Source organism: Pholis gunnellus (assembly GCF_910591455.1).
Source record: "Pholis gunnellus genome assembly, chromosome: 9".
NCBI classification, from domain to species: Eukaryota; Metazoa; Chordata; class Actinopteri; order Perciformes; family Pholidae; genus Pholis; species Pholis gunnellus.
The window spans coordinates 14,116,662-14,135,627 of record NC_136535.1 but is presented as its reverse complement, the minus strand read 5'-3'; the positions used below and the strand labels follow the sequence as shown (position 1 = coordinate 14,135,627).

The 18,966-nt window shown below is 42.4% G+C and overlaps 1 protein-coding gene across 1 annotated transcript in view; it reads left to right on the top strand.

Moving 5' to 3' along the window:
- ppp1r37 (protein phosphatase 1, regulatory subunit 37) overlaps positions 1-13,487 on the top strand; it is a 35,958-nt gene extending 22,471 nt beyond the window's left edge. Inside the window, exons 5-13 of the mRNA XM_079166129.1 lie at positions 2,952-3,071; positions 4,674-4,824; positions 4,947-5,102; positions 5,765-5,877; positions 8,297-8,438; positions 8,530-8,696; positions 9,920-11,705; positions 11,825-11,910; positions 12,645-13,487. Of these exons, the coding sequence (XP_079022255.1) occupies positions 2,952-3,071; positions 4,674-4,824; positions 4,947-5,102; positions 5,765-5,877; positions 8,297-8,438; positions 8,530-8,696; positions 9,920-11,705; positions 11,825-11,901 (2,712 nt within the window). The 3' untranslated portion in view covers positions 11,902-11,910; positions 12,645-13,487. The remainder of the gene's footprint in view (positions 1-2,951; positions 3,072-4,673; positions 4,825-4,946; positions 5,103-5,764; positions 5,878-8,296; positions 8,439-8,529; positions 8,697-9,919; positions 11,706-11,824; positions 11,911-12,644) is intronic.
- The last annotated feature ends 5,479 nt before the right edge of the window (positions 13,488-18,966 follow it).

Here is an 18,966-nt window from a genome sequence, read left to right as displayed (position 1 = left end):
GTTTGATTTCCATGAACATGAATATGATTAAAGATACCCTGTGGAGTTTTTGACCCCTAGTGGCGCAATGGAGCGATGTCTTTTAGTCCCAGTTTTCTTTGTATCATGTGATTGAGCACAAGGACACCCAGGATGTACACTTACGCTCATCAGCAGTTGGTGGCAGTTTAATGCACAATGTGTAAAAATGAACCAAGCCAAGGAAGAACAATGCTAACAAGAAAACATGGATGTAAACAATATAGGCGGCAAATTCTTCCAAAGATCGGCTCTGCAAAGTTTAATATGGAAGGAAATGCTTTCAACACATTTGTTAGACCATAAGATACACACAGTGAATATAAAACATAACCTGAAAACAACACATGGTACCTTTTAACATAAACGTATGTGAGAAGACAGCTTCAAACCCACATAAACAACAGAACAAAGCTCATAACACTGAATTTAACAAATGCCTAAGCCCTAATAACCAATAACTACATTTTATCATTTTATATATTAGCAGGCAGTAACTGTCTTGGTGGAAAGCACTACTATATAGGACAAGAGATTGATTGAGTGGCCCGAGCCCTTTCTGTGTAGAGGTTTCTGTGATGGAGTTTCTCCAACTTTCTGATTTAATAAAATCCGCCCAACAACATCAAAGATCAGCTAACTCCATCTCTTACTGCTAGCTTGAGCAATCCCGGTGAAAGCTGTAAGTAAAGGCTAACACGTCTTCACTTTCAAATTGATTTATGGATAAATGATGTCCGTTTGTGGCATTGCTTCCTTTGCCTTGCCTAACTAATGTAGATTAAGATCCGATCACAATGCGGGAACATCTGAGATAACGAGAACGCATTTTAATACCAGTTGTAAATGCCAAGACCCATGAATCGGATCTCATTATCCAGATACAGATCTCGTTAATAACCAGGTGTTGTCCACATGTGTTTGTCCTGAGATGGACTGGTGTTCTGTGTTTTTGTTTCATAGTATAGTTTTTATTTATTCACAGAACTAAATGCAAACAGTCAACAATTCATGTTCATATTGTTCATCATCAATACTGTACATATACTTTTTCAACAGATGTATGTTTTAGAAAATGCACACACAGATCAGACACACACACACACACACACCAGAGCGTCACATAATCCAAACAAATGCAGAGTGACGTACGCACTTTATTCAGCAGACGTGGAGCGCCGCCCCGGAAGTATGAATGGAGTAGTTGAATGAGTCGGTGACTGAGTCACCGGAGAGCTGCATCTCAGTCTGGAGTGTCTCGCCTTGGGCTCAGATGAAATGAAAAGTGTTGAAAGGAGAAAAGGAAGTCGAGGGTAGAACGGCGGTGGGCGGGATAGAAAAGGAATCGAATGGTGAAGTGAGACGTGTACAGTAGTAGCAGTTGAATTTGGCAGAGCTCCAGCAGGGTCGTCTTGTAATGATATGGGAAGATGAAAGGAGAAGAAATCATTTTGGAGACATGTTTTTAGAAGCATGGGGAGGAGCAGAAACACAAGATGGCTTTTATTGGGCTGAATGTGACTCACTGTCCCCCCACCCTGTAGATAAACACACTTGTCTATAGACTCTATAATGTCTCAGAGTATACACACACACACACACACACACACACACACACAAATGGGAAAAGGTAAATATGAGACTGTGCAGCCGCTTGTCTTGTTATTTCTCATCAGCCTCAGTGGAGGATGAACTTCAGCGCTCACCCTGTCATCGTAATCCGCTAGTCACATCCTGCAATCTGCTGCACAGTTGAGAAAATTCTCCACTGGCTGTTTGTTCTGGTGGAGTTTCAGTTAGTTTTTAACTGTTGCTGAGTAAAAGACAAGGAATCCACACATGACAGCCAACGACCCAGTCGCTAATGTTCTTAAAACATGCTAAAAAAAATACTGAAAAGCAAAAATATCAAGCCATCCACCTTTTACTCCTGAGTCATAAACACTTTGATATTGTTGGATGAAAGAGATGCACCCCACAGCGCTACCAGAATGAGATGAAAACACTCTGATCACATGAGTGCACTCAGGCTGCATCACCTGACATCTCACTTCAGTCCTTCATCTGCTCCTTTTACCAAACAGGGTTTCACCGCACGATGTAACAGTGTTTCAAAGAACGTTCTTCTCATTATCTCTACAACATAGCGGAAATTAATGTTTTTACAAACATAACAGGTTTTTTACTCAATCTTTTTAAAGAAGAAAGGCAAACTTTTGATGGTTTCAGTGTCTCAAATGTCTCTGTGTGTATATATACTATGTATAGTATATACTGTATGGTTGTAAAGTGAATTTTGAGGTTTGGACCGTTTCCCAATTTGTGTGTGTTTCAGAGAACAAACTGTTAATGTGTTGATTGTGAAAATAATCTACATATAATCTAAAGCAGCGAGGATTGTTTAGTCAATCAACAAAGTTAATCGGCAACTACACTGATGAATCAGTCAATGAATCGTTTAAGTCGTGTTTTAAGCAAAAATGCCAAACATCTGCTGTTCCCAGCTTCTCAAATATTACAATTTTAAAATGATTTGAAGCTTTTCAGCGTCATAAATGGCAGTAAACTGAATACCTTTACATTTTGGAATGTTGATCTGATGAACAAAGAAATAATAACCACTTATTTCTGATATGTTAGAGACAAAATGATTAATCAAGGAAAGAATCTGCAGATTAATCAAAAGCTTTATAAAGCTCTCAGTATTATATCTAGAGGATAGGAGCGGTAACGCTGCTCATTTCCTCACGTTCACTTCTTTAATGTTCACTGACTCTTTATTTGCATCTGTAGACGGTCACCCGGCTCCAGCCTTCATCATGTAACATTTCTTTCAGCATTCTGACACGTGTGACCAACCGTGAGATGTTTGTAAAACTGCTAGATTTTAATCTGAAATGCCATAATAGTTGTTGTGTTTCTCTTATTATCAGGGTGCATCCGCTCTGTTTGACATGATCGAGTACTACGAGTCGGCCACACATCTCAACATCTCCTTCAACAAGCACATCGGCACGCGGGGATGGCAAGCTGCCGCTCACATGATGAGGAAGGTGAGAGATCAGTGGAATAACGTGTCAACCTTTTCAACAGCGCTGCACCAGTTTATAAATAATAATATAGTGTTGAGGAGAATACAGGCTGGATCCTGACAGAATGAACAGGATGATGGCGGTGTTGAGAGAGAGAGATTCTCTTTCCTCAGACGGACAGTAAAAGCAGTATTTGTAAAATAAAAAAAGGGGAGAGATGGACGACACTGGTCTGGTTGTGTTTGTGCTCTTCAGACCAAACTGAGTGCAAACATTTGATGTTGTGTATTTTGTGTTCCTGACTCAAAATAGTTTTCTTTACTTGTGTAATTGTAGTTTTGTGCCCAGGGGAGAAGATCGATCTTTCCTCTGCTCCGCTGTTGGCCTTTCCTCCCTTTGCTCTTCTAAAGTCTTGCCCTTTACGGAGCTCTTTGACGTCCGTTATCGCTTACTGTGTAGAATACAAATGGGCCGCCAGGCAAAACCCATTAATATATCACCTCTCAAGCAATACATGTGACAAAACACATGGATATGAACAGCTACAGGCTAGCCTTTGTCAAACAAACCATGTGACGGTACTTTAGGTTGTTTCAGAGGAAGAGAGAGGAGGAAGCTTTTCTAAAAAACATATTTCATAGTTTGTTTTCTAATTCTATACTTTGTAATAGTTTACGGTGTGAGATTAAACATACAAAACACAAAATGTAGTAATTAAAAATGTTTATATCAGGTTACTAGATTGTAGAGTTTGTGGATATTTTTGGCTTGGCTGACGTTTATTGTGTTGTAGCCTGGCAGTGCACCGCAGTGAGCAACACTAATCTGTTTGCCAAACCGCAAATTACTTTGCAGTCGATGTTATTAATCTTGTGGTCGATTTATTTGTTTGTTTTTTTCAGGTTTGGTTCATTACTTTCCCACCTAAAGGGAAAATCGACAAATTCTCAATCACAGTTACTAATGATACAATAATTCTGTTTCCAAAAATGTAATGGTATTCCTGTGTGTGTGGAGCTCATTTCTCGTCTGATCAGTGTTCGTAAAAGGCTTTCCGTCGTCTTCAAGCATCGGGTGTGTGATGATTTATGAATAGCTGTCCAGAGACACCAGCTTGTAGATTGTTTGTGTCGTTGCTTGTCGATAAAAAAGTCTCAGTCGCTACTTTCAGCAAAACCCAACAGATCTTATAGCACTAATGCGTCCTGGTGTCCTTGAATCCCTGAGGTGAGGCCTTTGATTAAGCAGATGGAAACCAATATTGAAGTGCCTTTACCTGGGTGACAACGTGCATACACGTCATCTTTGTCATTGACATTTGCTCATTTAAGGATAAAGTTTTATGAATGGAGTCTGTTGACGCTCTCATCTGGTGTTCATCGGTTTACGACCGCAGCTAACGAGAGGTTATCCGATTAGGAATAAAGATCAGAGGAAAATGTGTGTTTACGTGTCTGTTAGCCAGATGTTGCAGTTCGCCTACTTGCTTGCTTACTTGCACAACAACAAAGATTGTTTTCATCACGTTAATGAAGACATTATTTCACACACTTCTTAAATATCTGATTTGGGTGTGCTTTATACGTACACACCAAATTTATTGTATCTCTGCTGTTGTTTCAGACGAGCTCTCTGCAGTATCTGGATGCACGTAACACTCCTCTGCTGGACCACTCGGCTCCCTTTGTAGCACGAGCACTCAGGATCAGTGGCAGCCTGGCAGTCCTCCACCTAGAGAACGCCGGTCTGTCTGGCAGACCGCTCATGTTACTGGGTAAGATGGGCAGAGCCCTTCCTCTTCCCAGCCTGCCTTCAGTGTTGGACAATCCCAATTCGAGAATATAGTCCTCTATTTCTGACATTTTGTTTTTCTTTATACTATATTTCTCTGGACAGCTACGGCGCTGAAGATGAATATGAACCTGCGGGAATTGTACCTGGCAGACAACAAGCTCAATGGCCTGCAGGACTCGGCCCAACTTGGCAACTTGCTTAAGTTTAACTACAACATTCAGATCCTGGACCTGCGCAACAACCACATCCTAGACTCTGGTACACAGCCGTGATGGAGCACTAACACATATTGGTTTTATAGTCACGGTGGAACTGTGTTGTAAAATAGATTTGTTTACTGTGCACCCCAGTACCACAAACTCCGATAAGATGAGAGTTTATTGATCCTAGTGGGGAAATTAGATCATCGTGGGAAAAGTAATACAAAATAATTCAATAAATAGAATAAAGTAAAAGCTGGGAGGCAAACAAAAGTATTACATTTGGCCATCTTTGTTTTCTTTTGTAGTAAAAAGCTATTCATTCGGATTTTACAGCAATAGGTTGCCAAACACACTCAAACATCCCTGTTTAAAGGTCTGCATAACAGACTGACTAATGAGCTAAAAATAACATCCAGGTCTTGGTGTGAAAATGTGTTCGTTGCTTTGCTTTCCACCAATACCGTGTCTTTCATCTATACGTGATTAATAGACGCTCATACAATACTCAACTTATTCTAGCACATTTCTTTCTTATGTTTACAGTAAGTGAGGTCCTTTTGCTAGGACGAATAAGGCAAAGAGTTAGCTGCTAATGCACCAGACGGCCTCAAATTAGACATTTTATTTTATTTTTCATGCTTAGTTAAAATTTGAATATATTTAAGTTAAGTTGGATGCAGATGTACTAACTCTGTCCGTCTCCGTTTGTCATCACAGGTCTTGCCTACGTGTGTGAAGGACTAAAAGAGCAGAGGAAAGGCCTCGTCACTTTGGTGCTATGGAACAACCAGCTCACACACAATGGCATGGGCTACCTCGCTGCTGCACTGGTACACACACACACACACACACACACACACACACACACACACACACACACACACACACACACACACACACACACACACACACACACACACACACACACTGTGGGACAATAAATCTACTCTCACACACACTTATCAGAGGTTTCAAGAGGAACACAATGGCTGTTTGTGTGTCTATAACAGCTTAGGCAGGGAGAATTCAATTTTCTCCTCATTACTCTATTAAAGAAGTGATCAGACAGCTCTGCTCTCGTACCTCCTCTCCTCATATCTGTTCATGTTCGTCAGCTGGACCTCACCTCCACGTGTACAGGTTGTACTGTAGCTCAGTCTACACCTGGAATGAGTTTGGTTTATTTAACGGATAGAGTTTACCCAGTAAAACAAAGAGATACTGACTGAGGAGTATCTGCTTCAGCCAAGATTTTAAGATTTTAACAATTTTACTCTCCTCTCGCTTTTTAACCTCCTTAGGATCTTGTTTAAGACGAAAAAGATAAATGACTCACATTTGCTTTTCACTTGATAAAACGCTACTCAATTTATTTGTGTAAACTTGTGAGTGACAGGTGTGTAGCTGATAGATTAATGTGCGTCACGCTAATACAGCTGACATTTTGTGCAGTCAGGTCTCGCTCAGTGAACAGATGTGAACTTGGGACTCGTCTTCTTGCATTACCATTTTGTTTATCTTGGTTTGATTTCACAGCAGTCTGGCACAGATAATCCATTACCAAAGTCACTGGTCTAATGTCTGTGGCTGAGCGATAGCATCATTATCTTCTTCATTGTTTTAGTACTGTAGTGTTTACATTTAGACACTGCCGTGCTGAGTCATTACAGTCTCAGCCAGATTAACTTTTATTGCCGTTTGTTTTCTCCTTTTTAAAGGAACCACAGGACATTTTCGAAACATAGCATAAATAACATTATTGAATGACAATAATACAGCCTTTGCACCATGTTTCTTGTTGACATTATTCCCTGTTTATTGATACTGTTTGATGAGATGAGATTACATATTGTGAAGTGTGTAGTGAAGCTTGAATGTTGCTCATGTTTGACGAGTTGTTAAGTCAGAATTTGGCTACATATTTCATTTTAACCCTATTATCTTTCACAAACAAGAGATGTCTTTGAATAAAGAAACAGAGCTGTGAGTATCTTATCAACAAAATATGCCATTATTACACTTATCACTGATGTTTATGTGTAAGCAGTTACTCTGTTTCTTAGCAGCAAAATGTTTATAAAAGTAATCATCAGGAAGTGGAGTGAAGTAACTATTGATCAGATCTGGGAGAGCTATAAAGGTGCGAGATCCGAGATTGAGAGCATTTCGATTGCCTCTCGACATGTCGTAGCTAACAGTTCCAACGATGCAAACTATGGCGAAAGTGCTTACAGAGCTAACAGTGTTTACCTGAGGGAGAACCGGAGGATGGGTGCTACACTTCCGTGACGTCCGGACCGACAGCGTAGGTGACTTCAGTCTGTGAAAAGCACTAAAAACATACATTTTTGCTGTACTTACTTTTACGTTATCAGCTGGAACCACCGTATGAGAGCAGTGCAGAGCAGCGAATGTGAGCTAACCAGTGGGGCACGCTCACACGCAGGAACATGCACTAAAATCACACACACACACACACACACAGCCGACCCGGCTAAGTACACAAAGCAAGGAGAAGTTTGAATAACTACACACACAGAAGGAGAGTCTTTATTCTCTGGTTTGGTCGACATTACTCCACTACATCTTTACATCTTTACATAGCAAGTAGTTGTTTGCTACTATATTAAATAATAAAGCTCCCTTAAAGAGTTTAATTAACAAAAACAGACAAATGAATGCATTTAACCTCACATGTTGTGTATGGAGACTTATGACGCAGCAGTCCTGTTATTTTTAGAAACACATGATGGTTGTTCTTTTGGATTATAAATACTGCATTTTTCTTCCAAGAAATCCGTCTGATAGTGAGGCTTGTGAGATGATGCGGGACACAAAAAAATGGCCTAAAAGCATCATTTAAACTGATAAAGAACAACCCGTGACTGTCTGACTCATAACCCCGGGGATAACCACAGTGTACTTAGTCCCCACATTGTTGGGCATGTAACAGCAATGAGTATAAAGGAAGGAGGCCTGTACACTGATGAAATGAATGGCGAAATTAAGATTTGTTTACACAGTAAATAAGAGCAGATTATAGACCTCAAACCGCTCTGGCACTCATGGGAGTTTATAGTAACAGCTAACAGGAAAGATAATTGTTCTCAGTTAATCGTTCCATTTCTATGTATATTCATGATTCCCCCGACAAACGGCAGCTGTAAAAACGTAACTGCATTCTACCATTGCTAAAGAAACTATTATAAACTTCAATATCTGTGTTTTTTCTCTGCTCTCCCCCCTCAGCCATGCACCCAGAGTCTGGAGACTCTGAACCTCGGCCATAACTCTGTGGGTAATGAAGGGGTCCACAAGCTGAAGGACGGACTGATTTCCAACCGCTCCGTGCTCAGACTGGGCCTCGCTTCCACCAAACTGTCCTGCGAAGGTGGGAACTAGTGCCTGTCAGTTTTTGTGGAGGACCTTTTACTGTCCTGCTTTCTTTTTTGACTTGTTTCTTCATTTTATCTGTGCTAAAGGAGCTGTGGCTGTGGCTGAATTCATTGCTGAGAGCCCCAGACTGCTGCGTCTAGACCTTCGAGAGAATGAGATCAAGACAGGTGGACTGATGGCGCTGTCACTCGCCCTAAAAGTCAACACCTCTCTGCTGCGTCTCGACCTTGACCGGGAGCCCAAAAAAGAAACTGTGAGCATGCGGCCAAGGCTTGGGAAGGGGTTAGAGGAGAGGAAGTAAAGGGAGGGATGATGCATGCGTTTCTGTTCTCCCAACATTAGGTGTCTGCTTAAGCATTTGTTAGCGTGACCTGTTTAGTCAAAGCCTGATACATCTTAATTCCTTTGTGCCATAGTCCTCCATGGCTGCACCGGGTGATATTTCCCTTAATTCCACTGAACATGAACACTATGGAGGGATATTTGTTTCACAAGCAACATACAGATATACACACAGTAACATACAGATATACACACAGTAACATACACACAGTAACACACAGATATACACACAGTAACATACAGATATACACACAGTAACATACAGATATACACACAGTAACATACACACAGTAACACACAGATATACACACAGTAACATACAGATATACACACAGTAACATACACACAGTAACACACAGATATACACACAGTAACACACAGATATACACACAGTAACATACAGATATACACACAGTAACATACACACAGTAACATACAGATATACACACAGTAGCATACAGATATACACACAGTAACATACAGATATACACAGTAGCATACAGATATACACACAGTAACATACAGATATACACACAGTAACATACAGATATACACATATGCAGATTGTTTGTTATAAAGTAAATCCCAATACACCATCCTGTTGCAAACAGAGCACCAAAGGAATAATTGAAATGAATCCCCATAAAATACACAGTTAACTCCCGTCTCAGTAATTACTTTGCATAAAACTAGAAGGCCCAGCTGTTTTAAGCAAAATTTCTAAATTTGAATTTGAGTGTCTATAATCAGTTTTTTAACATGTATGCCTTCAGCAGGGATGTATAGATCTGGTGCTGAGAGCTACAGACAGGATAAACAAGGCAGAAAGTATTGAGATGGACAAAAGCAACTATGACGTTTTTGCTGGATTTGTATAATACTGGCCTTAGCCTTCTTTTATGATTTTTCAGGGCATTTTATGCCTTTTTATTAAATATCTGACAGAAAATAAGGGGAGAGAGATGGGTAGTGACGATAAAGGTCTCCTTAAGCGCTCCCAGCTTTTTAAAGAAAATTGTGTTTTGAAATAAAGATATTACTGACTAAAACTGTAGCCTGAAGGGTTGCTTTGATTTCTTTGTATTCTTGTGGTTTTCTGTTCCATGTTTGAAACATATTTCTCATGTTTTTCAGGTGAAGAGCTTCATTGAGACCCAGCGCGGCCTGCTGGCTGAGATCCAGAATGGCTGCAAGAGGAACTTCATCCTGGCTAAGGAAAAGGAGGAAACAGAGCAGCAGATGAGGCAGTCGGCATCCATGGCTGAAATAGCCACAGAGGATGGGACCCGAGAAGAAGAGGAGGCAGAACCATTAACAGAGGAGAGAGGGGACAAGGAGGTTACAGACGGAGGAGAGAAAGGTGAAACTACAGGGAATGAAGAACAGTCAAGCAGCCATTCACGAGAGAGCACTGAGACGAGCATTCCTCAAATGATCCTGGAGTCAGACTCAGACACCGAGGATGAGGACGAGGAGGTGGTAACAAAGTCATCTTCCTCGTCGACCTCCTCCACTCGGTTTAACCAGACTAACCCTCAAACCCACACGGGGGTTGTAAAACAGCCCCTGCTCAGTGCCTCATGTACGTCCTCGCCCCCGTCCGCCTCACCTGCTGCCGTGCCGAGTGCCATTTCCGCCATCACCGTCACAGAATCCGCAGTTCCTCCAGGCACCCCTCCGTCTCCTGGTCGCTGTATATCTGTCTCTAGTCCAGGGAGGGGTCACAAGATCTTCATGGTAACTCGGGTGGAGAGCCCCCCTGAGCAGCAGCAGCAGCAGCAGCAGCAGCAGCAACTGCTACAAGTCCAGATGGGTGTACCTGCAGCTCCCAGCCGCGGTAAAGATGCCTCAAAGAAGCCTGTAGACGGGAACACACCCCCTACGGAGCAGACACAGCCCCCGCCCTCATCTCAAACAGCTACACAAACACAACTGACACAAGAAGACGCGAAGGAGAGCTCGCCTGCGCCGTCAACAGACTGTACACTCACAGAGCAGAGTCCTGTAGCACACTTAGAGTCTGCACTCAATACTACACTAGAGCCACAGTCTGCAGGGCAGCCCACAGAGGATGTGGCCGCTAGCATTTTAGATCCAGAAGTGACCGATACAAGTCAACCAGCACCAGCCATGCCTTCAAATTCCTCGTCAGTGCAGGCTGCAGCATTTCAGCTCACTGAGGAGGTGATAGAGAGCATTCAAAGCCCCCAACTTGAGCCCACTTGTGTAGAAAGAAAGGAGGAAGGGGAGGAGGAGGAAGGTCCTATAGAAGACGAGAGACAGGTGAGCACAGAAGGAGGGTGTAAACTGTTAAATGAACCGAGTCAAACCCAGACTAGTATCCCTGCGGTACAAACGCAGCAGCAGCAGCCGTTACCGTGTGCTCTTGAAAACCAACCAGATGAGCTAACATCTGCATCAGAGGAGACTCTGTCGCCGAACCAAACAGAGGAAGAAAAAGAGGAGCCACTTCTACAGGAGAAGCAGGAAGCACCGGCCGACTTGTCGGAAAATGAAAACCCCAGTTTAACAGAGAAAGACGACAGCCAGCCAACCCAAGAGGAACCATGTCCAAAGCAGCAAACGGAGGCAGATGAGCAGGCAGTAGAGCCTGTTCTCTCTGTCCAGACTGATAAACAGGAGCCGTCTGTCACTGAAGGTGGAGCTCAGGAGTTAAATCCTCAAGCAGAGGAAGCCTCAAAGAGTCCCGAACCTGCCGCGACCGAGTCCGTGTCCGTGTCCCCAGTCAAAGACGAGGATTCGCCCGATGAGAGCTCTGCAGACGAGGACGAGTGTTTCGCTGAGGCTCCGGAGGACGAGATAGTTGGTTCAGCTCTACCCAACGGCCTGAAGCCTGAGTTCTCCCTCCATCTTCTTGATGCCGAAAGCCCCAAGCCAGGCAGCTGTGTGATGGAGCACGGTGAGTCGCTGTAATCACTGATCTCTGCTGTGTTTTTAGATAAATAAAGTCACATTGTGCGGTTGGTTTTAGGTATAGAAATCCTGTTTGGTAATGTGTGTTATGTGTCACTTGTGTAGTGAGTGTCAGCTGTGGACAAGAGCTGGAGGAGCTGCTGCTAGAAGCCAGTTTGGAGACGGGCAGAGAGGCACCATGAGGATGTGAGGTAAACATTTATCTATACGCATGTACAACGTACGACACCTTTACCAGAAAATGCATCTCATTTAGGAAGTAGAAAAGTAATTATGCAGTGAGGATAACATTGTACTCACCAATGTAAAAACACTAGTTATTTCTCAAACTGTCTGTTGTAAACTTTGGTCCAGTCTACAGTCACGCCTCCTTAATGTTGGCCTTCCATACTTGCCATAGTTGTGCATACAGTTCTTCTGAGCAATTGTTAGCGACATTGCAGCTGTGTTCACTCTTGGTTTTACTGCCAAATTAAGGGATGGCCAATCTGGATAAACTGTTGGCTCGGTTACAACCTGTCTGATCAGCATTGGTTTTTTTCTACAATTAGTCGGTTTTCTGCTGACTTCAATGCACGCACTTTGAACGTTGCCAAAATGCAATACTGTGGCTGAATACACACTGACGGAAGACTGCAAGTGCTGCTGCTGCTGCTGCTACTGCTACTGCTGCTGCAGCCAGTGTGGATGAGGTTTAAGGCCGGCAGTTTAGGTTTGCATGTGCAGCCATGTGCAGTAGCATTTTAATGGCAAAATATGCTGCAAAACTAAGTGCTGTAATGGCTTCAGACTACACAGTAAGCAAAGTGGTTTTATCAGAAGATGTTTATCGGTCATGGATAGATAGGTCATTGTTGAGCTGGGTTTTACAAATGCCCTGTGCTGCGTCCAGGAATGATTCATCACCTCTCTTTTACTTCAACAGGGACAGTGAGGACGAGAGGAAACGGCACTCGGTTTGTCTGGCTCTACTACGTGACTGGTTGCCCGATAATGTTTTTGTTGTTTCTTTGACTTTACCACCAACACAACCTTTCCTTAAAGGACAGAAGACCTGGTGTGACAGTTGAAGCTCTCTGAAAATATAAGCAAATTATGGAAAGACAATAGGACAAAATCAACTCCTGGAGCGTTGCTGTGACAAATATGGAACTCTCTACATCCACATTACATTGACCACTGACACACACACACACACACACACACACGTATGCACATTATGAGGAAGCAGGGGGAAGAGAAATAAAATCACCATGTTATCACTACATTCTGTTAATCTGCAGTCTTTACACACAAGCAGCCGCCTGCGGATGAGAGAGAAGAGAGCTGGGGGATGAAACACTAACCAAAGACAGAACACAGACCTTTCCCTCTTGTTGCTCTCTCGTGTAAATTTCCACTGTAGTTGAGGAAATATCTAGCAATTTTAAGTTTTTTTTTGTTTTGTTTTTTTGGGGGGGGGGGGCTTTTTTCTTCATAAAGTACATACACAAAGAGATAACGGTGATAATAAGAAAAAAGGGTTGATGACACAGTCGCGTCACAGAATAACGGTGATGGACGGTGCTGAGCGGACCTGCTGGCTTTAAACACTAGTTCTGGACTAGTTCGCTGTCAAAGGTTTTTATATCTGAGGAAGCTGAAGATGTTAACGTGTCTGTTTAGATGTCAATGGTTTATGTCCGTGTCCCCACTCCCGACCAGAAAAAAAAAAAAAAAAAAAAGCTCTTAAGGGACCTCTGCCAAAGTGACCTCCCCCTTTGTCCATTTTTCTCCTCACTCACTTTGGCCCCTCAGGAATCAGCGTCTCCCTCCGGTTGGTCTCCTCAGATCTGATGTGGAGGAGCTGTAACTGTCTCTCTACTTGCCTTTCAAACGCTTTCTGAAAGTGACAGTCGGTCATTTTGCTCCCCAGCTGAAAAAGACGGAACTTCTGCGAATGTCGGAAAGCAAGATGTCTGAGTTATTTACATCTTCTTCTTTTTTTTTTCTCGGTTCTCTGCAACGTTCAGACACTATTATTATTATTGCTTCTCTTCAACCGGTCGTTGTTTTGTTAAACTCTTTCTAGAAAAGCAGCTCGGTCTCTGTCGTCCTCTCTCACTCTCCCTCTTCCCGTCTTCCACCTGGTGCTTTATGCCGTCACCGCTCCAGCTCATCATTCATGTTGCCTTCAAAACTCCTTTTTTCTGTTTGGGCTGCTTTGAGAAATTAGTTATTTTCTATTTATTTTATAGCTTCATGAGCCTTTTCTGATTTATTTTTTCCATTTTCTTCTTCGCCCTCATCCTCATTTTATCTTTATTTTCCTTATTGGGGGTTGCTTTTAAAGATTAACCCCACGTTGATGTATATTTCAGATTCAAACTAGAGCAAATATTTTTTGGGGGGGGAGGTGGGGCAGTGTAATGTGTGTTGGAAGGAGAGGTGAATATGATTGGATGGTTGACGATGATGACAGTCGGGGTGCAGTAATAAAAGCAAACACTGGGGAGCAGCACAAACTATCAGTTCTCGTCAGAGTCCTTGTTTTTAACACTGCTCTGGGGTGACCCTGTGGCCACGAGGGGGCGCTGTGGGCCGTGTTGGTTTCACACAGAGGAGACAGAAGTAAAGGAAACCACACTGCACGAGCTGATGTCTGCGCTCAAATCCAACTCCTGTCTGGAATTTTCCAGATCAAGAACTTAAGCAAACAGCTTTACATGAAATGTCAACTTCATGTATGTTTCGTAAAGAGAGCTGCTTTGTTTTATTTCCTGAAACAGGTACAGACAGGTGTGTTTGTTTTTGTTTTTCTCAAAAGGAGCAGCATTCAATCTTCCTGCTCCTTTCCACCCAACAGATAGTTTGCCCCCCCACCCACCCACTGTTTGTTATGCTTTAATTTTTAGAAATTTTTAATAATAATTTGTTAACTTAATTGAAAAGTGCTGGTAATCACAAAGAAATGTATGGCGAAATTTGTTCCTCTCAAATAAATGCATGTAATGACTAAATGATATGACTGAATGTTTCAATGTCTGAACTCTGATGATGGAAACATGTGAGCAGGATTTTTGGAGACAGCTGGTGTCTCTTAAATACGTGATTTTTGAAACCTCGACTAAATGTTTCCAGGAGTCAATATATCACTTCTCTAGTAACAGTAATAATTATTGAAAAGTACAGTCCATTTAAAGGTTTTTATTTTCACTTTCTGTTGATCAGAACCAAAATTACCAACGTTTGGAAACGTTTCACATGCGCTGTCTGTAGTGTAGTTTTAATAATTATTATTATTGTTGTCAAGTTGGATGTATACCAGAGCTTTAGGAAAATCAAGTTTCGTGGTTGAAATTGCAACTTTGATGTTGAATACATTTACATAAGTTTCCTGTCCCATGTTTTATTGTTCATGTATCTGTTGTTTGCTATATCTGTTGAAAAATCATTCCTGTAAAACACAAACATATTTTTGATGACTCCTCTTGAACTCTGGGTGGACACATTAATGTGTCCAATCAATTGTAAGTTGGTGTGATCAGACAAACCCGGCCATGAACTATAACCACACAAATCGTTAGCATTTAAGATGGAGAAACCTTTTGTTCCAAAGAATGTGGCAGCGAGTAACTTGTTCTTTAGCAAACATTGTGACAATAAGCAGCCTGCACTTTTCAGTTTACATGATGTGCGAAGCAGCGCCTCGTTTTTGTTTGCATCTGTTGTCTTGGAGGCCGGGGACATAAAAAAACAGAAATATCACAGAGACAATGATGCTGTTCTCCCCCACAGACATGTCTCCCCCGCAGATAAAGACGTCCTGAGGCACCACTGCATTGCCTTGTGGTCACTTTTGTAGTTTCTTTTGCAAAATACTGTGTAGGCAGCAGGCAAATTTCTCCCTAATTTACATAAAGTTTTCAAATGTCAACTTTTGAACCCTCCCTACATGCATGTACACATAAAAGATTCTTTCTCAGTGGGGCTTTACCCTCGTGACACGGTCAGACCCAAATTCAGCCACGAAGAAAGAATGCTGCTTTTCTGCACTGAGTGCAGGCACAGTGAGGTAAAGGTTTGATAAAACATACTAAATATTAGCACTCAACAAAGTGCAAATAAGACTGACGGGAATGTCATTTGCATGGCTTTCCCTTCAACAGGTGTTGAGATATTTCAGTCTGGAGCAAAGTGGCACACTAACCGACGCTATTAGCATGACTAAAAATAAATGTGAAATGTTCAAAATCATCTCTTTCCAAAAGGAAGATTAACAGGATAACAAATGCAAGAAATACGTGCTTCTGCTCGCCAAAATGTTTTCTTTCTTTTCTTTTTTATAATTCCCTCTAATCTTTTGTGTCTTGCAATAATTTGGAATATTGTTTGTCTTTTAAGCCTTTAAGAAATATTCCATCAAAACAAAGAAAGGTGTCTCTCCCTCCTGTCTCCTGGAGTGAGGGTGTGTAGTGATGGCGGGGGGGTCGAGCACAGGGTGGGAGCCCCGCTCTGTATGTGAGGAATTCCACACTGGACTAATCCACTCCCACCTAATAATGCTTTAATAATACAGAGGGTTGGGAGACTTTATCTTCTGCCTCTCTTTATAGTTTGAACGTTGGAATTGTGTAAAGAGTAAAGGTTATCGGGAGCATTTACAGTCATTTTTAAGCTCTCACAAAACATCTTTACTTCAACCAAACAGTCTCTGTTTCACACACAGCGATGAAGGTCTGGGTTCTTCAACCTCCATAGTGAGCACCGCAGGGTTTCGGTTTCATTGCACCTGTAAAGTTCTGGTTAAAATAAAAATATTTCCTGATCTGCTGTTGGCCTCTTGTTCCTGTTCACGACTAATCATATGGTCAGAGAATCTCCTCAGGCACCGTCTCTGTCCACGTCAATATCAAACATGTGATTCAGCACCTCGGGGTGAACAGTTGAGTCAATTGTGAAGTTGTCCTGTGAAAATGTTTTGTTGGATCCACGGACATCTCAATGTCCTCAGTCTAGCGGTAACAATAAGCTGAGCTTGATTTGATACTGATGTTTGCGTGTTCTCAGCAGGGAGTCGAACTGGACAGCAACTTTATACGGTGATGATTTGTCAATGTTGGGTTTTCATATTGTTGCGCTTCCTCCAAGTGGATACAAAATTCAATCATAGCAGCTTTAAAGAAATCCTCCAAAGGAGCAGTCAGAGCTTCATAACTAAAACCCAGCTTTGTGGGTGCTAAAGGGTTAGCCAGGTCTGTGTTCTGTGTTCTGTGTTTTCTCTCTCTCTCTCTCTCTCTCTCTCTCTCTCTCTCTCTCTCTCTCTCTCTCTCTCTCTCTCTCTCTCTCTCTCTCTCTCTCTCTCTCTCTCTCTCTCTCTCTCTCTCTCTCTCTCTCTCTCAGGGGACACTGCCAAGGGATCAAATGCTTCCTCACTGGGTCTTTTCCTTGCCTCAGGAATGTGCTGGCATGCTGATAGAACAGTAGGGATTTATCCGTGGTGTCAGCCCCTATCTGGCCTGTTGATTCGCAATCCAGTGGACTGCAACAGACCCCTGCACACTGGAGCAGGGGCTGATGGGACAGATGCGTCATCTGTGGGGTAATGAATGCTGAGACACCATGTCTGAGAGTGCTATCAATCAGAATCTTCCCATCTCTTGGCGAGGATGTGATGATGTGAGTTTTCACAAATATATACAAGCTGTTGCATACAGTTTCCTTTTTAAGCAGCTGTCAAGTGAGACTTTAACTTATCGAACAAGGAGTTGTTTCTCCTCCTACAAAGCATAGAGTACACTGTTGCCCACTTTGTAGCCTGTGCTTCGGGGTTTTGCTTGGTCTGGTATGCATTAGCTTATGTGGCTAATGGTATTAAATGTATACATGTTAAAGGTTCTAAATACAACATGCAGGTCCACTAGATGTCACACTGCCATCTCGTTCTTACAATGCTTTTTTTCATATTTTTATTTAGTCTTTTCTGCCTTGGTTTATTGATTGCTGTTGGAATGTAAAGACAATGTCAACAAATATAACAGAAAATATTTATAAAATACATTACCCACCCTAGCTTTAATTGTTTGTTTCTCTGCGTACGCCTTGGTCAATCTGAAATCTTGAAATAAATATTTCATGGTTTTACAGTTCCACGTTTTAAATCAAGCTTTTAAACATATTTTTTTAAATTGAGCCAACCAGATCAAACAATAAACGCTGGCCTCAACCGTTAGCTCAGGTGTGTCTCAGTGCAGGACAGGAAGATTCCCGCCCTTTTTTTAGACTTGGTACCCAGACTAAGGCATTTTATGCTTTTTTTTTTCCTCCTTCATTCCGTCCCTAAAATACCACTATACCTCTGCTTTTATTTTATTTTTCGCACATTTTTTCGCACGCTGTGCTGCGCGGTCTGTCGCGTCGGTACGTTTCCATGGCAACACCTCTTTCAGCCTCTCCTCCACGGCAGCCGCGGTGTTCACCCTCTCCGTCACCGACACCTTTATCCCACGTTCGTTCAGGTCCCGTGCAGCCTCGTCGGCGCTCTCGTAGATCCGCAGTCCGCCGTCCCAGTACACTCGTATCTTGGTATAGGGCGTCTGATACCGGATCCCCTTCTCCTTCAGTACCGCTTTAATCGGCCCGTATGCCTTAATTGCATCTTTCCATTATGTCAGCTGCATAGTCGTTGTCAAAGAACAGTCGCTTGCCATCAAGTTCAATCTTCTGCTGCCACGCTTTCTTAAGTACCAGTTCTTTAACATTAAACTGTAGAAAGTTAACTATTATTGATCTCGGTGTTGAGGTCGCAGCCGGCTTTGAGATCGGGGCTCTGTGAGCCCGCTGGATTTGGAAATCGACGTCATCAGGAAGCGTACGGTGGCTTTTTAATAACTCCATTACAAAATCAGTGACCGATCTCCCTTCTTTATCTTCTGGGACTCCATACATGCGGAGATTATTTCTCCTTGAACGGCTCTCCAGATCAACTATTTTGTTATGCATGTTCGAGTTTTGTTTCACTTCCAGATTCCAGGTCTGCTATACGGGTTTGTGCCTCGGTGATGCTTGCGTTTTGACTCTGCAGTTCACGTATCACCTCGACTTTAAACTCGTTAAAGTCTTCTTTTATAGTTTTCTTGACATCGCTTCTAAATTCACTAAGGTCCCGTTTCACATCTTGTTTGAAGCCCCTCAGCTCTTTAGACAGTTGTGTGAGGCCCTCCAGCAACACGTTTTGATTAGCTTCACCACCTGCAGTTGATTCTGCG